The 18,039-nt window shown below is 38.4% G+C and overlaps 1 protein-coding gene across 9 annotated transcripts in view; it reads right to left on the minus strand.

Annotated features, from left to right (window-relative positions):
* The window catches only part of LOC103721377 (AFG1-like ATPase family protein), a 39,582-nt gene extending 22,067 nt beyond the window's left edge, over window positions 1-17,515 (minus strand). For 2 of the 9 annotated variants that reach the window (XM_088705190.2, XM_026810309.4), the window contains exons 1-7: window positions 17,231-17,499; window positions 16,471-16,563; window positions 13,360-13,496; window positions 13,087-13,229; window positions 12,207-12,352; window positions 11,820-11,899; window positions 10,649-10,906 (exon numbers count right to left, since the gene is read on the minus strand). In XM_088705190.2, coding sequence (XP_088561316.2) covers window positions 10,649-10,906; window positions 11,820-11,899; window positions 12,207-12,352; window positions 13,087-13,229; window positions 13,360-13,473 — 741 coding nt within the window. In that variant the 5' untranslated portion in view covers window positions 13,474-13,496; window positions 16,471-16,563; window positions 17,231-17,499. Of the gene's footprint in view, window positions 1-10,648; window positions 10,907-11,819; window positions 11,900-12,206; window positions 12,353-13,086; window positions 13,230-13,359; window positions 13,497-16,470; window positions 16,564-17,230 lie in introns of all 9 variants that reach the window. The other 7 variants (XM_088705189.2, XM_088705188.2, XM_026810305.4 and 4 more) reach the window with 5 other exon arrangements.
* Between the last annotated feature and the right edge of the window lie 524 nt (window positions 17,516-18,039).

The following is an 18,039-nucleotide window of genomic DNA, read 5'->3' on the forward strand; positions in this document are numbered from 1 at the left end:
AACTATATCCAAATCGATGTCTCCATGAATCAATTAAAGAAGCATACTCGTTCTTCCAACAATTTTTTTTAATCTCCCAAGCACTCATGGTTCATACACATTAAGTGTACTTATCTCTATTTTGAGGAATTAATATAAGAGCACCATTCTTACCTTGTGCTAACATTACATGTCTTATTCTACCATTCCAATTGTCACATAGCTCAGTGGGGAAAATATAGGAAGAAAAAGCCACTTTATTATTACTGCAACTATAAGAAACTAAAGCAGCAATTGTTTTAAATAATCCCTAAACTATTTAAATCAAATTTCACTATGGTTTCTACTAGTTACAATATTAATAAAGTACATTTTTCTTCTCATTTACTTCCATTGACTAATGTGATTTTGGCATGGTTAATCAGGACATGTTAACGTAATATAACGAGAAGAGTGAGGCTTTTAACCTTAACGTCTAAACAGAAATAAAAGAGGAGTGATATATGTGTACCAATTAGACAATTAAGAAAGTCTTTAGAACTGTTGGAAGAAGAAGAAAGTTTCGATAATTGATTAATGGTGAGGTGATTTGTCAGCATGAATTGTTTACGATGTCAATCCATTCATTCTCCAACCCCTTTCAGTTGACTTGCATAAGAGGCTATAACTCTATTAAGTATTAACTATTCCACTAATAAAGCTCTTTAAATTGACTATTAACTATACCACTAGTTTTACCGACAAAGTACCTTCTTCCACCAGAGTTAAAATTATATTCTAATCGATGTCTCTTTGAATAAATTAAAGAAGCATACTATTTCTTTCTACATGTGTAAAAAGATTTCTTGCATGTCTCCATAGTACCCATATTTCAAACATGTTAACTGTACTTATCTCCATATCAGGAACTAAAATCTCTTTATGTTGCGTTAACACTACAATAATGTCTACCAATTGCCACATAGCTCAATGGGATATAAAAAGAAAATTCTACTTATAATTAACACAACTATAAGAAACTAAAGCAAGTAGGCAACAGTCAATTAAGATAGTCTTTGCATTATTTAAATCGAATGTTGCTATGGTTTACACTAGTTACAATACTAATAAGTTATATTTTTCTTCTAATTTATATCCATTCAGTAATGTGATGTTTGGCATGGTAAATCTGGACATATAAATGTAAAATAATGAGAAGAGTGCAGCCCTGAGCCTTCATTCTCAGACAGAAAATAAATAAGAGTGGTAAGTGTGAAATATGTGTACTACTGAAAAAAATAAGAAAGTGATGCGGGATAGGTGATTTAGGGAAAAAGATAATGAAGAGAAAGGGGGAAAGAGAAGATCTGGAGTCCACCAGATGCCAAAGCAACGTTTTTTCATTCAAAATACTCTAACTAAAACAGAAGACATGGGGGTTCCATATATAGCCCCCTATGCAACTACCCATGATCCCCACAAGTGATCATGTAACTACCCATGATCCAACAACATCATGGTTCACTACAAATAGCTAAATACAATCATAACAAACCAGCAACTAACAAAAAGACGAAAATACATAATAAATAAACGAAAATACACAAGAAAAGAACACTAGGGCCAAAGTGCTATGCATGCCGGCGACGTCTATAAACATGCTGGAAACGGTGGTCTGTGTCCCCACCAACTCCTCTCAGCTGAGAAGAGTTCGCCTCTGGCGAAACGGATGTCTGATAATGCTCCAACAGGTCTGAAGCAAGTCGCTGAAGCTCATCACTGCTAATCCAGGTATCATCTGACGGAGGTCGACCATGCCATCTGACAAGATATCGCTGATAACCACCGCTCTGCGTACTAACAATCTGATTATCCAAAATCTGTTCCACTGTGTTTGTGATCTGTGGAGAAAAAGGTACAGGAGGCAAGGCAGGAGCAAGAGATATGTTTTCAAAATTGGATGTGAGGTCAGTGTCAGGCTCATTGAATGGGTCTGCAGGAATAGTTGTTGGACCTCGGTAGGCAACTAAGTCTTCTACGTTAAAAACTGGATTAATCCCAAAATCACTTGGAATATCCACCACATATGCATTAGATCCAACCCGTTTCAGAATTTTGTATGGACCCATACTTCGGGCGTGCAATTTTCTAACGGCTCCTGGTGGAAACCGTTCAGGTCTGATTCTAATCATTACATCATCACCCACTCGAAATTCTTGATAACGTCGACGTAAGTCAACAGCCATTTTATATCTCACATTATTGATTTCAATTTTCTTATTAATCTTTTTATGTAAGTTTTGCATGTGTTGCGCAAAGGACTCAGCGGTCTCAGAGATTCTGTTGTTAGGTGCTACTGGGAGAAGATCAACAGGTTTTCGCGGAACATAGCCTAAAATAATTTCGAAAGGACTCAAGCCAGAGGTCCTGTTCAAAGAACTATTGTAGGCGAATTCAGCTGTGGATAGGAGAAGATCCCAATTACCTAGGTGATCACCCACTAAACATCTTAGAAGGTTTCCTAAGCTTCGGTTGACCACCTCAGTTTGACCATCTGTCTGAGGGTGATAGGCTGTGGAATATTTACGCTTTGTGCCCATAAAATTCCAGAGGGTCTTTCAAAAATAACTAACAAATTTGATATCTCTATCAGTCACTATCGATTTTGGAAGCCCGTGGAGGCTAACGACCTCATCAAAGATTATCCTCACAACTTTGGAGGCGTCAGAAGTCTTGGAAGTGGGCAGAAAATGTGCCATCTTAGAGAACCGATCCACTACGACGAGAATGGAATCATGCTTACTTCTAGTCTTTGGCAATCCTATCACGAAATCTATACTAATGTCCTGCCAAGGACGGTCTGGGACGGGAAGAGGGGTATATAAGCCAGTGTTTTGTTTGCGCTGTTTGAATAAGTGACAAGTACGACACTGACTAACAATTTTCGCAACATCCTGTTTTAAACTAGGCCAATAAAATCTTTGCTCGACCATTTCAATGGTCTTATTTCTACCAAAATGGCCAGCTATTCCTCCCGCATGGAGTTCCCAAACAAGAAAATCTCTAAGGGATGTTTGAGGGATACATAGCTTGTTTCCTCGGAACAGGAAAGCATCAACCACAAGGTAGTCACTACTGTCCCTAGTGTGACCTTCTAACACACTAGCATAGATCTCAGCGAAGTCTGGACAAGTTGCATAATCGGCAATCATACGATCAAATCCAGTAACCTTTATACTTACTGACAAAAGTAATGCTACACATCGGCTTAAGGCATCAGCTGCCTTGTTGTCAATTCCTGCTTTATGACATAACACGAAGGTGTATTCTTGAAGAAATTCAGCCCACTTTCCGTGTCGTGAACTCAATCGTTTCTGAAAATTCAAATATCTCAAAGCTTCATGATCGGAATATAATACGAACTATTGAGGTAACAAATAGTGACGCCAGTGACGCAACGCTTGTACAACTGCGTAAAATTCTGTCATAGGTGGAATATTTTTGTTTGGCATCATTCAGCTTCTCACTGAAGTATGCGATAGGATGTTTTTCTTGGCTTAAGACTCCACCTATACCTATGCCAGATGCATCACAAGAGATTTCAAAAACTTTAGTAAAATCTGGAAAACGCATGACCGGAGCTTTTGTCATTCTAGTCTTGATCTCTTGGAATGCCTTTGAGGCTGTAGCGGTCCAATGAAATTCACCTTTCCGGATACAATCCGTAATCGGTGCAGTGAACGTACTAAAATTCTTGATGAACCTCCTATAAAAGGTGGCTAAGCCGTGGAAGCTTCGCACCTCAAACAATGTAGTGGGTTTGGGCCATTCAAGAATAGCTTGGACCTTTTGTGGGTCTGCTGAAACATCCTCAAAAGACACAACAAATCTTAAGAAAATTATACGATCAGTCATAAGTGAACACTTCTTAAGGTTCGCATATAGGCTTTCTTTCCTTAGTGAATTGCAGACCAAACGTAGGTGCTCAAGGTGTTGTTCTTTGTTTTTGTTATAAATTAAGATATCGTCAAAATAGACTACAAGGAATTTTTCCATGAAAGATCTTAGCACTTGGGTCATAATTCGCATAAATGTGCTAGGTGCATTTGTTAACCCAAAGGGCATGACTAGCCACTCGTATAATCCATCCTTGGTTTTGAAAGCTGTTTTCCATTCATCACCAGGGCGGATACAGATTTGGTGGTAACCACTCTTAAGGTCAATTTTGGAGAAAATAGTGGCACCTGCCATCATGTCAAGCATGTCATCCAATCGTGGTATTGGAAATCGATATTTAACCGTTATCTTATTAATTGCCCTGCTATTCACACACATTCTCCAGGTGTCGTCTTTTTTGGGCGTCAGAAGTGCAGGCACCGCACATGGGCTAAGACTCTCTCGAATGAACCCTTTTTGGAGTAGTTCATCAACTTGTCGCTTCAATTCAGCGTGTTCAATCGGATTGAATCTATAATGAGGCAAGTTCGGAAGAGTTGCCCCTGGGATCAAGTCTATGGCGTGCTGAATGTCACGCATAGGGGGAAGCTCATTAGGAAGGTCCTCAGAAAAGATATCCTTAAATTCTTCCAGAACATGATGAACTTCCTTCGAAAAATCTATTTGGAAATCAGGAACAACTCCTTTGGAAACTAACACAATAACTATGGATTCTTGGGTTGCTACTTTCTCAAACTCCTTAGGATTAATAATTTGAAGGCGCTTTTCAGCCTTCACATCCTTCTTTCCAACAATAGAAGGCCTAGGAGGCAATGGGTTTAGTCGAATTTTCTTTCATTGGTAAACAAAAGAACAGAAATTGGATTTTCCATAAATGGTCACATCCAAATCATAAAGCTACGGTCTACCAAGGATGATGGGTCCAACGTCCATGGGAATAACATCACACCAGACCTTATCATTATATTCAGAAAAGTTTTGGACTAGACAACGCTCAGTGACTGGTATAGCGGTTTTATCCACCCAAGACACATTATAAGGGTTAGGATGAGGCACTATCTTTAACTGTAGCTTCTTGACAGTTCTCGTGGATACAACATTGACGCTACTCCCACTGTCGATGATAACTTTACAGCTATATTCGCCACATTTGATATAGGTGTGAAATATGAATCGGCGCCTCCAGTCATCATCTCCTTGCTTAGGTTGTGTAAGGACACACCTAACTACGCCTAAAGGAGTGCAACCCTCAAGTGAGCCGGATTCCTCACCTTCATCTGACTCTTCAGGGTCTATCTCTGGTTCATAGACCAACTCATCCTCTTCATCATTTCTATCTTCTTCGATGACCAGTGTTTTCTTAGTAGGACATTGACTAGCTCTATGCCCAAAACCAAAACATCTGTAACACTGATCTCGAAAAACTTTGGGTGGTTCACTTAAAATTTTCTTATTCTTTTGATCATTAATTTTTGGGGACTCTGTCGCTTGATTTCTAATATTAAGCTTACTCCAAGTGTTAGTTTGACTACCGTGGGTGAACTTGTGATTGGCCTCCTTAAAATCAAATCGCCTAAAGGTTGTCTTATTAGTATAACGCTCGATGTCTTGGACAAGTTGATAGGCATGTTCTAATGAATTGACCTCGCGTGGAATAAGCTCTTTTTGTAAATCATCTCGCAATCCGAACCTAAACCTAGAAAGGGTCAATTCCACACTCTCGCGTGCATCGCATCGCATGAAGAACTCATCAAAGCGAGCGATGTACTCAGACACAGGTTTGTTTTCTTGAATCAGTCGTTGCCACTGATCTAACAGGCGACTCTTATAGGATGTAGGGAGATATTTTTCTCTTAACTTCTTCATTTCATCCCATTGTATCATAAAGGGTTGCCTAGCTCTAGCAAGCATATTTTCTATTGTATTCCAATGCAACTTTGCAGGACCAGTGAGCTTCATTTTTGCAAAACGAACTCTGCGATCTTCAGATAGATTATACCATTCAAAGTAATGGTCCATATCAGCGAGCCAGTCAATGAAGACTTTTGGGTCGAGCCAACCATCATAACTTGGTGCATCGATCTTAATACTGCGCATTACATACTCATCTGGTGTCTCACGCGCTCTTAGATAGTCCCTTTGGTGTTGTTGCCCAAGGCCTCTGGAGCGGGGCGGTTCAAACTCACCAAGTTCGGACTCTCCATCGTTGTGAGTAACTTGGAGATTGGTGATTGAATTTTCAGCCATAGTCAAGTGGGTGTTCAGCCTAGTTTCAAAGTCAGTAATCCTTGCCCCTAATCTGGTTTCTAATGCTGCTATGGCATCTAACACCTGTTGGTTTGGGTTGGTAGACATCTCATGTGAGTAGGATGTACCGCTGCGAGTTGTCATGCTCTAGAATACGAAAATCCTAGATATAAAAATAGCATTTAGATTAAAATCAACAATCTTGACTAAAAGGCTTATGATAGAGTCTTGGTTACTCTTGAATTAGCACAGGTGATAACTAAATATCGGGACCTTAGATACTGCTAACCTTGGCCTGGGTCATGCAAAATTCTTCGCAGGTTAATCTAATGAAAGTGGGGTCCTTCAAATTGATTTGGGCTTCACCAGATTTAAGTAAAATTTCCTACTTGCCTTTTGAGGATTTGAAAAAATAATTGGTAAGGCTCAGTATGTGTTTTTTTTTTAAAGGGCACAGGCTCTTATAAAATTAAGGTCCTATCGCAAACCGACAACATGAAGTGAAAGCAATAACAATCTAAAGATAAACTAGTTTATAGGGAAAGGTTGAAAAATTATTTAAAAGAAAGATACGACCTTTTCTTATAGATCTGATTCAGTGGAAGAGTTGGATATCAGAGTGCAGAGCGCAGAACCGAAATCCGACGAGTTGTGGAGGATACTGCTGGAAGACGGTTGAACTCCTGATCCAGGCCCGCGAAGCAATGGGCCAAAAGAATCACTTGAGCCCAAGTGAAAATGGGCCAATGGCGGATAAGTTGGCCTGCTCGCCTGAGAATGATACTATAGAAGGGACCCGAAGCTTCTGGAGTGGCTTCGGATCCCTCTGGGCGGTGGGAAAAAAAAAACTCTGAGGGAGACACCGGGCGAGAGAAAGAGAAGACGAAGTCCTTTGAGGGAGGAGATCTTCGTTTGGGGGTGATGGAAGCGGCGAGACGACGTGGGCGGAGGCGACGACGGAAGTCGGAGGTGGCGGCACAGAGGAAGAAGGATCTCGGTGAGATGGGAGGGAAAAGAAGAAAGGGGATTAGGGTTTGAGGGATGAGAGATGGGAGGAAAAGGGGTCTCGATGAGCTGGAGGAAGAGGATATAGTGTGAGCTCGAGGGATGGGGAAGGGTGAAAACAGCGAAGAAGATGAAGGAGGTGGCGGCGTGACCGAGGCGGCGGCGTGTGCAGTCACAGCGGAGATAGGCGACAACGGACGAGGGCGGTCTGGCGGCGACGAGGAGAGACGGAGCGGCGACAGCGAAAGGGCGGCTCAGCGACCTGCCGGCAGCGGCTCTGCGGGTGGCCGGTCGTGAGGAAGACGAAGAGGTATTTTATTTATTTATTATTTTTTTCTCTGTTTTTTTTTACTAGCTTGTGCAACTCACGTGTGATGAGCACGTGTGCCTCACGTGGGTTGAGCACGTGCAACTCGCATGTACTCTTTTTTTTTCTTTTTTTTTGTTTCTGTTTTTTTTTCTTTTCTTTTTTTGTCTGGAGCGGATCCGAGCTAACAAACTGAATGACGAGTGAGGGACTTACCCGTTAACCAGTGCTCCTTCAACCTTCCGACGGTTTTGAGAGGTGGTTCCGGACTATGTGGCTACTGCTGCAGAGTGAATCCTGTGGCCTGCGGTGGTGGACGACGGCCGGTCACGAACTCCTGACTGGTTGGTGAGAGCTGATCGAAAGGGAGGGGAACAGTGACGAAAGAAGGGAGGCTATGCTCCTTCCTTTTTTTGTGCATGGCCCTTCAACACGCTCTGGCATCCTTGGCGGTCGGGGTACAGTGTAGATCTCATGCGCCCACCTGAATCCTGGAATCCGACGCTGCTCCGCCATACACCAGGGTGGAACTTCTGTGGGAGTTTTTCGGGAACAAAGGAGACAGGAAAAGGATTTCTTTTTTTTTGTAGTCTGTCCCATTGCAGCCCAGAAAGGAAGAGGTTTTGGCAACAGTGGTAAAACCGGGGGTTTTGATACCAAACTGATGCGGGACAGGTGATTTAGGAAAGAAGATATGAAGAGAAAGGGGGAAAGAGAAGATCTGGAGTCCACCAGATGCCAAAGCAACGTTTTTTCATTCAAAATACTCTAACTAAAACAGAAGACATGGGGGTTCCATATATAGCCCCCTATGCAACTACCCATGATCCCCACAAGTGATCATGTAACTATCCATGATCCAACAACATCATGGTTCACTACAATAGCTAAATACAGTCATAACAAGCCAGCAACTAACAAAAAGACGAAAATACATAATAAATAAACGAAAATACACAAGAAAAGAACACTAGGGCCAAAGTGCTATGCACACCGGCGACGTCTATAAACATGCTGGAAACGGTGGCCTGTGTCCCCACCAGAAAGTCTTCAAAAAATGTCTGAAAAAGAAGAAAGTTATTATAATTGATTTAAGGTGACCTGATTTTTCAGCATGAATCGATTTACCTTGTCAATCTATTCATTCCGCAACCCATTTCTGTTGACTTGCATGAGGGGGTCATAACTCTACACTATCTACAAAAAAAAATGACCAACTAAGCTCATTAAATTGTCTGTCTGACAGAAGAATTTTTGTTTCCCTTTCTGATTGGTTTTCAACTATAGTTTTAAGAATTGCAAATTCTCCAAATGCTTTATCCTTGGTTGTTATGTGATACATATAACTTAATTTGAGAAAACAATAATTAAGTTTACAACATGCCTTCTACTACAGGTTAAAATACTATTCAAGTTAATGTGTTTCCCATGAATCAATTCAAGAAGCTTAGTATTTCTTTCAACAATTTTAAAAAGGATTCTTCCTTGTTTCATTAGCACACATGTTTCACGCATATTAGTCATATTTATCATAGGAATTCAAACTAAAAGCATATTTCTTCTCATTGTGTCAACATGCCACATCTTATTCCACCATTCCAAATGTCACATAACTCGACGGTATATAAGTAGGAAGAAAATCTATTTTATTATAAGAAACTAAAGCAACAATTAATTAAGATAGCCTCTGCATTAAATCAAATGTTGCTATGGTTTCTATTAGTTGCAATATCAATAGAGTGCATTTTTCTTCTTATTTATATCCACTGAGTAGTGTGTTATTTGAAATGGTAGATTATGACATATTCATGCATCATAATGAGAAGAGTGATGCCTTTAGCATTAATTTCTAAGCAGAGATATTTAAGGGAAATGCGAAATCTGGGTACCTATGAGACAATTAAAAAAAAATTGAATGAAGTAAAATGTTTTTTGATTTCATTGATGGTGGTGCATTTATCAAAAGAGAAAAGGAGGGAATGCTACTAGGTAAACCAACTCGACTACGTTTTAACAGTTTCAACATTTAGTTGCAAGGCTCTAGGTTCCCCATGTATATATTATAAGCATAATCACATTATCTGCTTCTTACACTTGGAGGTGTTATTTGAAGGATAGCAAAAATACTACAATTTAAGAATGTTTATGTGACACTTAATGGATAATATGTTTTAGATTTTCCCCAAAAGTGCTTTGTTGATTTTTTTTTTTATTGGCATGTTCAATACTATTGAAATTTGCAGCAAGAATGCATCACAATTTCCTATTTCAAGTTTGTTCAAACTTTGGCTATCTCAGAACTATGTCGAAGGTTGAGACATGTTCTTGCTTGCAAAGGCAAATATATTGATTGTTAATCTTATGCTCCATGTATTACGAAAAGCTCAAACTTCTATAGAATGAACATTAAGCAGCAACTGGCAAGGGTATAAAAAGCTGATCAGTGTTAACCCAGAAAAGACAATGCGGATTAATTGCTTTGATAGAGGACCCTCAATAGAAAGCTAAAAAATCTCTATGTGCTGCAAGTATAACTACAATCACCGGACCACAACCACATTGAGCTCATGAGAGTCGTAAGTTCACAATGATAACTATATGCAGCACTCCTATCAAAATTCTCAACCCTATTCAGGCTTCATGTTAGAGAATAGTTCTAGGAGGGATGTAGTAGAGAGTAAGCAATGGGAAAACACTTAATTAAGTCTTGTCAGAATTCTTTTCTCAAACAGATCTGAGAGAAAGAAGTAACATATCTGAACCAAGCCGAGTATGCAAATGTATTGATAACAAACTGCCAATATAGGTACCAGCACAAAAAAATAAATCCAGATGTGCCACCTCTTTCAAGAGTTGATCTTATGAATTCTTCTATAGTTGGTCTTATGAATTATCTATAAAATTTACAACATCTGTCTATATCTGAGCCATAGTTGTACAACAACAACAGCTACATATGACAACAAAAGCTTCCATTACGCGATTACATTATAAAGGTTAATGATCTGAGCCTCACTTCTAACAGTCCTCTTGCAATTAAAAAAGAAAATTTACTAGATGAGCCACCAAAACCCATTTGAAAGCATTTATATGCATCAAAATAAAAAAGTTCAAACATGTATAGTTGAAGGAAAAACAATTGTGATAGGTCATGTCAGGAGTTATCTGTGATACCTGTATCTCGTCAAAGCAGAGAACACTTGCCCCAATCTTATTTGCTTTCCTGTCAACAAGAAATTTATCTGCTACAGCAGGTAGAATATGTTTTGTTTGTACCTCCTGCTTATATCTTTCCTCTCCAATCAACCACTCTTTGACTTTCACATCAAATGGGAGACTAGTTATCCAACTGAAAGTACTGGATTGGACAGACCTGTCATTGTGCCGGTTCTTCCATATGTCATGCATATGTTCATGTATTTCAAGCATTGCCTGTAGGCAAAGATGCTGAAATTAATGAAGCTTACAAAAACTAAAAAGCACAAATAAAATACTCATATGCTAAACAAAGCCTTAACAATATCAGCGTGCTAGTGTGCTAAATAGTCAGCATAATTATTTAATTGCTGATTGAGTGTGCTTGGCCAGAAGATAATGCACACAAATGCTCATAGATTGCCCATGTTATTCTCAAGTAAATAAAATGAAAAAAAAATGTTATCAGGAAATCCTATTGCCAACTTTCCAACCTAGGTTACCTCACTCTTTTGCTTCTCTTGGTTTTTTTACAATGATAGGCAGCCTTTTTTCAACATTGCTGATAACAGTGCTAAGCCCAAATGGCAAAAGCATAGAAGGGCTGACTAAGGATTGTTGCTTATGGTAGATAGAGGGCAAAACAAAAAACTTTGCCTTCAGAGACTTTGTTATAATAAATCATAAGAAAATATATGCGGCCGCAGACACAGAGGAATACAAACAACGCATAATTGATAAAGACCATTTATCTATATTATCCATATCAGATAATAACTCGATTTGGATATCTATTTTCTGTAACAAGATAATTTATGGGTACAGGATCATCAAAAACTAAAGATTATAGAAGCCTGGCCTCCTTCTGATCCTGCCAACCTCTCCATCCTCTGAGCCTTCTCTTTCATCCCTTCACAACCCATGTAAGGATAGTACACAGATATAGTACTTGGAGTCAAAACAGGCCCTTAATCTGTACTGCATAGGTATTGCATTTGTATGTGTGTATACATGACGGATTCCAAGCTTAAGACTGCTTATATGTGTATCTACATATCAATGAATGCATGAAGGATCATATGCATGCATGTGTGTATGTATATGAGAAAGTGCGAAAATATACTGTCAAGCACAAAACTAAATAATTCACCTCATGAAAGTGAAACCTCCGCCGGTGCTTTACAATACCTTCAGTGGCACTGTAAAACATGTCCATTAGCATAGTCTTTCCTGCATAAAGAATATATCCATCCATTAGGCATCAGTAGTATACAAAGTGTCTATGAGAATTTATTTGACTAAAAAGGCCTGTCAAACAGCCTTGAAAGCTAGCACACATCCAAATGCACTATGAATAATATGGAGCCCTCAGATAAGAACATGATTCCAAAGATGCACTATGAAATGAAGAACTTAAAATGGTGATATATTTCAACCAAGAATTGTATAGTTCAGCCAAAATAAAATAAATGAAAATGCCATCATCTCAGAAGTTTTTGCTTCATGTCAAAAAAAGTAAATGTTTTGATGATATTACCACTTCCAACGTTTCCATAAAGATATATTCCTTTTGGAGTTGCAGGTGCAACTGGTCGGCAACCAACTACAGAATCTAGCCTCTTCTCTCGATTAAGATATGACACCATTTTTCCAACACCAGGTTCTACATTCCCACGCCTTCTCCTAAGTCCAAAAATTAATCTATGAGTAAGGAAACCAAAACAGCCATGTGACGGTTGAATTAACAGCATGAACATAAAAAGCAGGCCTGGTTTACACACCATGAACGTGCACTCTACTGCACTCAAGAAAAAGGGAGGGAAAAAAAAAAAGAAAAAAAGCCTGTAACCATATTCATGATTGTGCAGTACATGCCACCAATATGAAATGCCAGTGTAGTTAAAAGATCACTAGCACATGCTGTTAGCCATAAGTAATCTGGTGATTAAAACTTTCTACACGGTCGCAACTAGCAACCTTTTATCCTAATTCATCAACAGCTACCCTTATATAAATATCAAAATCAAATGCATGAAAATGAAATCAACAATGTTTGTTCTATGTCATGTCCATGTTTTTTACCCCGAGTGTGGCTAGTCAATTATCAGGAAAATAACTATGACAATTTATGTACTAGTCATGGTACAGTTCTAGTCACACACAGCATCACCATGATAGTCAGAAACAATAACCACAAAACTGCTTCTAGTTCAATTGGGAAGTCAGTATCACACATCAAGTAGTCAATATCTGTAGTGGTCATGCTTTCTGGTCAGTGAAATGTCTATGGACATGCATACTTGGGCAAACATTATAAAAAGCAATGTGGATACCAACGTTAGGCACATTATGGACTTGTGCATTACCAGGTGGCAGCATTCACAAGAATTATAACCAACCAAGTAGGGAATCCCTACCTAAATATCCACTTGTCAACAAATCCACTCCTGATGTTTCTTGCTTCCATCCATACACCCTCCTGCTGTTTAAGCTTAGCTTCTTCCAGCAGAAGTTTGTTTCTCTCACTCTCTCTATTCTTCTCCCAAATAGTCAATTTTTCCTTAAAAAATGGAAAAAAGAGAAATTAGCTCCGTTTAACAAAACTGGTGCCCATGAATCTGACAGAACGTGGTTAACTAATCCGGTGATACATCAATATATACTTCAAAAAGTATGCTCCAACAACATACATGGTAATCGTCCATTTCTTTCCCATACTGCTCTAGTCTTCCAAGTAAATCTTCTAACTCAAAGGCTACTTTTTCCTGGTAAACATCATATCGAAGTTTCCCCCGGCTAACCATGCTCCTATATGTTGAAAGTGGGCCTTCAAACAGAAACGAGAGGAAGAGGGGGGGAGGAAAGTTAATTTCAGTAAACAAGTTTATATAAGGATCAATGATAAAATACATAAAGACAACTTCAATAGAAGCATATAAATACAAAAAAAGTCATTTGAATCCACAAGAAATAAAAAACCAATAAGAACATCCAACAAGAATACATCAAATCTAGTGAGTTCATGGAGCCTTCTCTTTATCGTAAAGTAACTATTGTTACATAACATATATTTGGTAGACAAGCATCTGACAAGATCCAGACAATGCCCCCACCTCCAAAGCTTGGTGTGCTGGACCAGCAAGCTAGTAACAACAATTACTCTTACCAAAAGAATATATTTCCACTTAAGGATGCACTATCTTGTTCACGATATCTTAAACATATATTAATTTTGATGGTAGTGAGAAGAGTGATCTTACAAAGTTCCTTGGCTTTTGCATTACATTATCATAGCTTGCATCCATAAATCTTAGGGAACATGAATATCAGTAAACAAATCCAACTGATACAGTTGGTCTTCATTAAGGAAGCCTTTACCTTTTCTTTGATGACTCTCAGAATGGATTAAACATCTTCATCAGCATCTGACATGTTTGCTAGGTTGAGCCAAATTTCTTGCAAGGGAGAGCTTATGTCAAATTTTGTAACTTATATAGAGTATAGACATTATAATATACTTGGTTGTGTTGGTCCAAGGAGTTCTTTGTATTCAAAAGATTTCACAACTTCTGTGCAGAAGTATTTTGTGTTGATTATTTCTGTAAACAACTACCATATTCTCATTTACTTGCTTAGTGATACAGACTAAGTTTCAACAGCTATTGTCCTGTCCTCACAAATCAAACCTACCTGCCTGCCAATCCTGATCTAGCCTATGTTGTATTTGCCGTGATTTTCAGTTTATCATTTATAGCTTGTCAAAGAGCACCTTTACATCCTTATCTCTCCAAAATTCAGATTACGCGTTCAAACCTTGCACCTCACATAACAGTCCAGTTTCCAACCCACACAGTGATGCCAAGCATGCTAGTGTTTTACCAAGTTTTAATATTCTTCCTCAAGTCTCACCAGCATGCAACAATTATACAGTATCTCTCCATCCATCTGTTCATATTTCATCGTCTAAACATTCATCGACCTCCATTTTTCTGTGCAAAAAAATCCAGGAGAACAAGCATAGCAACTTTGGTTAGATCCTAACGATCAGCTCTGCTTGCATTTTTAGTTTCAGAATAATCCAATAGCATTTGGATTCTGCTTAGAGTTCAGCCAATTCTCTTCCCAACTAACACCGACATCCAAAAATCTAATATATACAAAGCCACCTTACCGATTATCATATTTACTTGATCAATGGAAAGTAAAGAAAAAAATAATTAAGGCTCAACCAGCACAGGCCAACTGCAACTTAAATTTCACTATTCTTATTATAATTCATTCTTACACTTGTCACACTTTCCTCATGCATAACTCTTTAATGCAGCTATGTTTCTTAATGCCATCACGGTACTTCTGGAATTATTCCACTGCTTGATCTGGACAAATTTAAAATGTAAATCTCCTCTTTTTCTCTTTATTTAAAGTGTAGATCTCTTCTTTTTCTCTTTAAACTTTCATTTAATTGTCCAAAGAAGAAAAATTGCCTGGAGAATCATCTTCCTAAGAAAACATAATGCATTAGTTTCAAAGATCAATAATTCTTATTTAATTGTTGTTCTATAGCTCCCTTATGTCGCTCTATGGTGCAGTTCAATAGTTTGGTTTCATAATAGTCAGTCAAACATGTTCTTTGCCCTTATACCTCTAAATTACTATCCAGAACTTGTCCTAAGACCATAATTATTATCCTTTTCTATAAAAATCCATTAATTATCTAGTTAATTAAAAATATAAGTTTCTTAAAAAAATTCATGCATTTATAGGTTTTATAATTTGGTTCTAATGTCTAATTAAGCTGTCACTCTAAATGCACATAACATGAATTATAGCTCTGGTTTCACTCTTCATCTTTGCTAATTTATAAAACTCCTTTTCACCGTCATTAGAAACTCCATGGACCATCTTAAGCCGCACCTACCTAACATCATCAGCTTTTCTGCCCTTTCAGGTCTTTAGCAATTAAAATCTTTAGCACACTTTATTAATGATACATGAAGCAAATTCAGTTTGTCAACTACTGGTTCCTAACATTCCATCAACAACATCCAACATAGGCAAATCTTGTAGTTCCGTCATCAAGATATTTTTAAGTATCTAGCAAGATTCTTTGACTTCTCCCTCTTCACTAGTTTGTCCATGAAGAATGTGCATGTGGGAGCTTCCAGCACTACATTTCACCAGCTACATCATATCACCAACTACGTTCGCTAAAACTTTAAGGCCACATCAAACAGCTGCTATCTTAAGTCATGGGGTCATTCTTCCCTTACCAGAGCATAAAATCTCTAAAATACTGTGCTCTATTCTTGCTATTAAGGAGGATATATAATCCACAGCATGCTTAATTCAATCTCTGGAAGGCATCACTTATCAATCCCTTTTTGAAAACACCAAGTTCATACAGTATCATTATACTATCAAAGTTCTCATTCATGTGTCGCTTTCTTGAGTTTCCACAAAGAATCACAATTCAAATTAACCACGGCTTAGATTATAGGAAGAAGGGACACATGGTCTTCTTGCCCCCAAGATGGTCCCCTAAATCTTAAGACAGTAACAGAAAAGCAGAAAAAAAGACACATGAACTAAATAATAGGAGCAGTGCCGGAAACATGTTTGGAAAAGGTTTAACGAACAAAAGCAGAAAACACTTCATGAAAAAGTATTCTGAAGAATAATCAATCCCAAAGCTGGAGTTTTAAATCTATCAAAGCCACCAGCTAAAATCTAAAAGCAGAAATAGAAGCAAAACATGGATAACATTAACAAGAAAAGATCAAGATTTGAAGAAAACGCAACACCTTGAGAACACAAAGCACGCCTAGTATTGTGGAAGAAGTGGAGCAGAGACGGAGGATTCAAGTACCGGCTCGATCTGAAAAGTTACCGGGATCCTGTATTCACATGGGTGCTGTTTTTCAGAGCCATAAGAACGATTCCAGTAGCTGCAAGGCCCGATCATTATCCAAGATACATGAAATAGGGTTCTGCAATCGACTGTGCAGGCCGAGGACGGGAAAAACCCGAGAAAAGGAGCGAACACTTTAAAGTATTATTCTCAGTTATTGCTATTAGCCTAGGATATTTAAATCGCTGCATGCTTGATCACTCTGAAAACGCATTATTTGTCAATCTCTTTCTGAAACGATCGAGTCGGTATTTCTTGATTCCTATGCAGGCCTAAATTTCTCCGAGAGAACCAGATCGCATACCAATCACGGTTAGACTATAGAAAGAAGGAAAAGAATCCTTTTCGAAACCCTAAAACAAAAAAGAGAAAAGCGAGAAGAAACACATGCAATGCAATTGAACTTAGTTGCCGGATTCGTTCGCATTAAACTGTTATCTTTAATTTGTTTAAACGATGCGACCATCCGAACTATGAACAGGACTAGATGAGATATTACCCCAAGACATCAATAAGAAAAGAAAAGATCTCTGCGTTTAGAAGCAAGAAATGACATCAAGAACTCGGAAGATCGATCAAGAATCGCGTAAAAGAGGAGATAGAGGACTTGACTACGGTCCAGACCTGAGAGCTGGTGGAATCTTGGGTTTTACCTGGGCGCCGTTCGGCCCGTTCCGCGGGCCTCTGCGATCGATCGCAGTAGGAGCGACTCCTGGTCCTTTGAAAGGCCCAAGGTCCATGGGCGCCGCGGGCGAGGACCGTGGAGAGACGTCTTCGCATTCCGACGCTGGTGGAAGAGGAGGAAATCAGAGAAGAGAAGAACAAGATATTGGAATAACAAACACGGCGGAGAGGGCAGCGACTGACGTGCCCTCTCGACGGACCGCTGCCGCTCCTTGGGGGAACCCAATTCTCAGGGATATACAATATATATCCATATATATATATATATATATATATATATATATATATATATATAATGATATATTATTTGGAATAGGTAGATTAGTCTGTTTAAAAATTAAAATAAATATTAATTAAATCAAACAACAACAACAAAAAAAAGAGAAATAAATTTATTTAAAAAAAAAAATCAAAACAAAAGCTCAGCTTCTCTGGAAGGAAGTCCCATTTTACAAAAAAAAAATAATAGTCCCCAATCCCTTCATATAAACCTCACCTTCTATTTATAAAACCACATCTCTTTTCCGCTATAAAAATATCACCATCTCCTATTAAAATACAAAAATATCAACATCCCACTCTAACTAAAAAAACAAACTCAAATATACTCCATCTAAAAGAACTAATAGTAGAATTGAAACAATAATAAACTATATATAAAATTCTAATATAAAAAGAATTAGCAATAGGTTTTCAATTTTCTTCATTGCGAAGGCAATGCTAACAATATTGAACTTGTTGATGTTACAAAACACCGCAGTAATTATTGCCAATACTA

Source organism: Phoenix dactylifera, chromosome 9 (assembly GCF_051530095.1).
Source record: "Phoenix dactylifera cultivar Ajwa chromosome 9, Ajwa_hap1_PhDact_Kaust_v1.1, whole genome shotgun sequence".
Taxonomy (NCBI): Eukaryota; Viridiplantae; Streptophyta; class Magnoliopsida; order Arecales; family Arecaceae; genus Phoenix; species Phoenix dactylifera.